The 4,286-nt window shown below is 39.1% G+C and overlaps 1 protein-coding gene across 1 annotated transcript in view; it reads right to left on the reverse strand.

Moving 5' to 3' along the window:
* Positions 1 to 1,430: 1,430 nt before the first annotated feature.
* LOC106872254 (early growth response protein 1-B) overlaps positions 1,431 to 4,286 on the reverse strand; it is a 14,097-nt gene continuing 11,241 nt past the window's right edge. The window contains exon 2 of the mRNA XM_014919210.2: positions 1,431 to 1,827. Within this exon, the coding sequence (XP_014774696.2) occupies positions 1,646 to 1,827 (182 nt within the window). The 3' untranslated portion in view covers positions 1,431 to 1,645. The remainder of the gene's footprint in view (positions 1,828 to 4,286) is intronic.

Below are 4,286 nucleotides of genomic sequence, written 5' to 3' on the forward strand. Positions count from 1 at the left end.
AAATATATATATATATATATATATATATATATATATATATATATATACACACACACACACACATACATGTATATATACGTACATACACTTTTTCTTTGTATGTGTCAGTCATTAGGCCAAAGCTATACTGAGGCACCACCTTTAGTCAAACAATCTGTTCCCAGTACCCTTTCTTTTTAATTTTAAAACCTAATAATTAGTCTATCAGTCTCTTTTGTCAAACTACTAAGTTATGAGGAGCTTCTTTCAGTTTCCGTCTACCAAATCCACTCACAAGGATTTGATTGGCCCAAAGCTATAGTAAAAGACACTTGCCCAAGGTGCCATGCAGTGGGACTGAACCCAGAACCTTGAAGTTGGAAAGCAAGCGCTTTACCACACAGCCACGCTGTCCATATTCCCTGATGTCATGGGCTGGACAGTTTGACAGGACCTAACAGATCAGGAGTAAGCCAAATTCCAATGTCCATTTTGACAATTTTTTATGGCTGGATATGCCCTTCCTAGTATCAACCACTTTACAGAATGCACAAGACCCCTTGATTGAGGTTGGTGTAGCATACAACAAGCCTACAAAGTTGCACGGAACTGAATCAAACTTAATAATATTCCTTGCCACAGATTATCATTAAATGTTCTCATTTGAAACTGCTAATGGACATTACTTAACCGTATTATCCACTCGATCACGGAACTATGTAACACAAACCCATCTCAATCTGATCCTTCCCTCATTTTTGACAATCTGGAATATTCTAATAGCCTCGACTGGAAATATTTCCTCATTTTTACATCTCTCTGATGATGGAATACTCAGCCTGATTATTCTAGAAACAGCTGTAACCGACTTTATATTCTCTATCCAGATTAAATGTCTTTTTCAAGTGACGCCAAATGTTTTCTTTTTCCATTTTTACTTTAACCCTTTCGTTACCAACCTGGCTGAAACTGGCTCTGGCTCTGTAGTACAAATGTCTTGTTTCCATAAGTTTTGAATTAAAATCTTCCACTAAACCTTAGTCACAATTAATGTTCCTAACATTAGCTTAATAATAACTAAGTTATTTTAGTAAATTCTTAGTGGTTTAGTAAATTCTTGGAGTGGTTTGGCATCTGGAAGGCCATCCAGACGACGATGATATGTGTGTGTGTGTGTGTGTGTGTGTGCACGCGCATATAGTGGCACGTAAAGGCACCCACTACACTCTCAGAGTGGTTGGCGTTAGGAAGGGCATCCAGCTGTAGAAACTCTGCCAGATCAGATTGGAGCCTGGTGTCGCCTCCTGGACCACCAGTCCTCAGTCAAATCGTCCAACTCATGCTAGCATGGAAAGCAGACATTAAGCGACGACGATGATGATGATGAAATATATATATATATATAAAGCTACTGTGGCATCCACCAGTCTCGAAGGACCATTGTGGATCAGCATAAGGAGAATTGTGCCAGCTGCTGATGGCAGTGCAGCATCTGGTGTGGCTGCACAGGACCACACAAGAGTGGTACTCTTGCATGCATCGGCTACATTTGAAGAAACTCTCCTCCAGCGATACTGCATTCTCCTTTCTTCAGTGGAAAGTTCCAGTTTCCTTTCCGCTTGTCTCATACCCTTGCATAATACTAGTCTCCAGCATGGACAATCAATCATTGATTTGACTGAGGACTGGCGAACCATATCACACATACATACGCCCCCAACCAAAACTTGTATTCCAAGGTTAACAAGCAGAACTTACCAGTGTGTGTTCTGTAATGTCGAGTTAGTTCATCTGATCGTGAGAAACTCTTTGGGCAATCTTTCCATTTACACACATACGGACGTTCACCTAGAAAAGAACAGAACAAAACATTTAATAGTAACAAGTTCCAGAGAGTCCCAGGAGGAAGATAACGGAAGTGTGGATGGACAGAGATGCAAAGACAGGGATACAGTCTGAGATATAGGACAATGAATGTTTAAATTCAATTCTAGTTTCATCAGAAGACAATTTTTTAGATGGATCAGAAAGAAAATTGTTAAGATTCTGAGATAATTCTAGCTCGGCTATGAAAGCTGTTGCTATGTAATGGCGACGACGGTGGCAACTTTCAAATCGGCAATGGTTATAGTGGTGAATAGTAAGCTGTTGGTAGCAGTGATAGTATTATTATTATTAGTAGTAGTAGTAGTAGTATTGTAGTATTAGTAGTAGTAGTAGTATTGTAGTATTAGTAGTAGTAGAAAAGGTAGGGGTATGTAGAAGCAGTAGATGGCAACAGCCGAGAACGGTCGATTAACTGGGAAATAACTATTTCTGTCATTCATATAATGGCTGTAGCAGGCGGGGAGAAAAAGATAGAGAAAGAGAGGGGGTAAAAGAGGTAAGAAATGTGAGGGGGGAAAAGTAAAATCTGGTTAAGTGACTGTCCAAAAACAGGAAAAACTGAAAAAAAAAAAAAGAATCGGAATTATCTCCCCTGGCACACGTGCAGATTTTGGGTTGTGTGAGGTTTACAGATAATTGCATAGAATAAGGAACTATATGTACACACTAACTCGTTATATTCACAAATGAATACACAATCACGCACCAGCTACATATAGACAACTACACGCATACACCAGTTATATACGCATGCATAAGTTACATATAGAATTGCACACACACTTATACAGAGAAATGAATTCATGAACGTAGTACCAATTCAGTTACATACATATAGGGAACCACACACACACACACACACACACACACACACACGTTGTAGACATTCAGTTACACAGGAAACTACAGACGCACACACTAGTTAGTTAAATATAGGCTATGAACCACACGCAGTCTGTTGCATATAAGAAACTATACACGCTCAGTTACATAAAGGAAAACACCATCATCCCAGTTATAGTTAGAAGATACTACACACATTATATATTAGATATAGATATGTGTGTATATACACATACACTAACTATCTATATAACCTAACGCATACAACAGTTAATTACATATAGGGAACTACACACAAGTTACGTAAGTGTTGCTATATTAAGGGATAACACCCTACCACCAGTTATACACGTAGTTACAAGGGTACTACATACACCAGTTAGAGTTGCATATAGGCACCTAAGCACACACAGGTATTGTTACAAGATAAATATTTTATATTAAGAGTGGGGCATAGCACAAGCAATGAAATAGCTATGTAGTTACTCGACGTGCTAGAAAATTTATTGCTTACTTATCGTAAGAAAAAAGACATTCACACGACCAGAATACCTTTGTTGATTGACATAGGTGCACTGGGTGAAGGTTTTTTTTTTTTTTTACCTGGGTTTTAAACATGTAAATGATGTTTAATTGATCAGCCTACCCAAGACTCCTTATCATCCACCTATTTTATAGTCTCTTATTTCAGGGGTTTATTTTTACACCAGTTTCATCGAGTGATATATTAAATGTGAGGAGGGGAGAATATCATATTTTTATATAACGAGTCTTGAGTCATTCTACCACTTGGGTTAGTGAAGATATTAACCTGCTTATGGTACCTGGAAGAAATTTTCCAAGAAATACCAGGCTAACCTCCGACACCGGATACGTCTGGAGTGGACCATAATGTTTAAGACGTCTGAAGACTACTCAATATGGTGATGATAACTTAGATGTGGCCCGGATAAATGGCCAACAGCATTGGCTTCTATTTCTTCCGATATATGACGAATGGCTACTAACTGCTGGAAATAAATATTCAATACTGATTACATTCGTTGTCGCCATCATACAGTCTGAAGTAATACCTAATTTGCAGGACCACGCCAGCACCTTATAGCAGTCTAACCACACCCTGTGATAGCACCGACTGTGCATAGCAACCACCTATAGCCCCTATCATACAGTCTAGCCGTACCTAGTTTGCTACCACCTTGTAGCTTTCTCGTACCGTCTATGGCAGTAATTAGCTTTCAGTTTGACATTTTTGTTTACCTTGCGATAGCACGCTGGTGCGAGTGTGCGTGTACTTTTGGGTTTATCAACAAGTACACCATTTAGTGGTACAAGTGCAGAGTTTACTGTTTTGACTACTAGATACTTTCGTTATTCACCTAAACTATTTGCGCGCGCGCAGTGTGATCAACAAAAACAAAACCGGCGATCTTTCGGTATGAGTCCTAAATATCGGCCTTTTCTGTAAAAAGTGTCTTCGGCGATCTTTACCAAAGATCGGCCTTTTCCGTAAAAAGTGTTAGAGAGAAACAGGGAAACGACGTCATAACAGCGAAAGACATACAGAGAGCGCGATT

Source organism: Octopus bimaculoides, chromosome 22 (genome assembly GCF_001194135.2).
Source record: "Octopus bimaculoides isolate UCB-OBI-ISO-001 chromosome 22, ASM119413v2, whole genome shotgun sequence".
Lineage (NCBI taxonomy): Eukaryota > Metazoa > Mollusca > Cephalopoda > Octopoda > Octopodidae > Octopus > Octopus bimaculoides.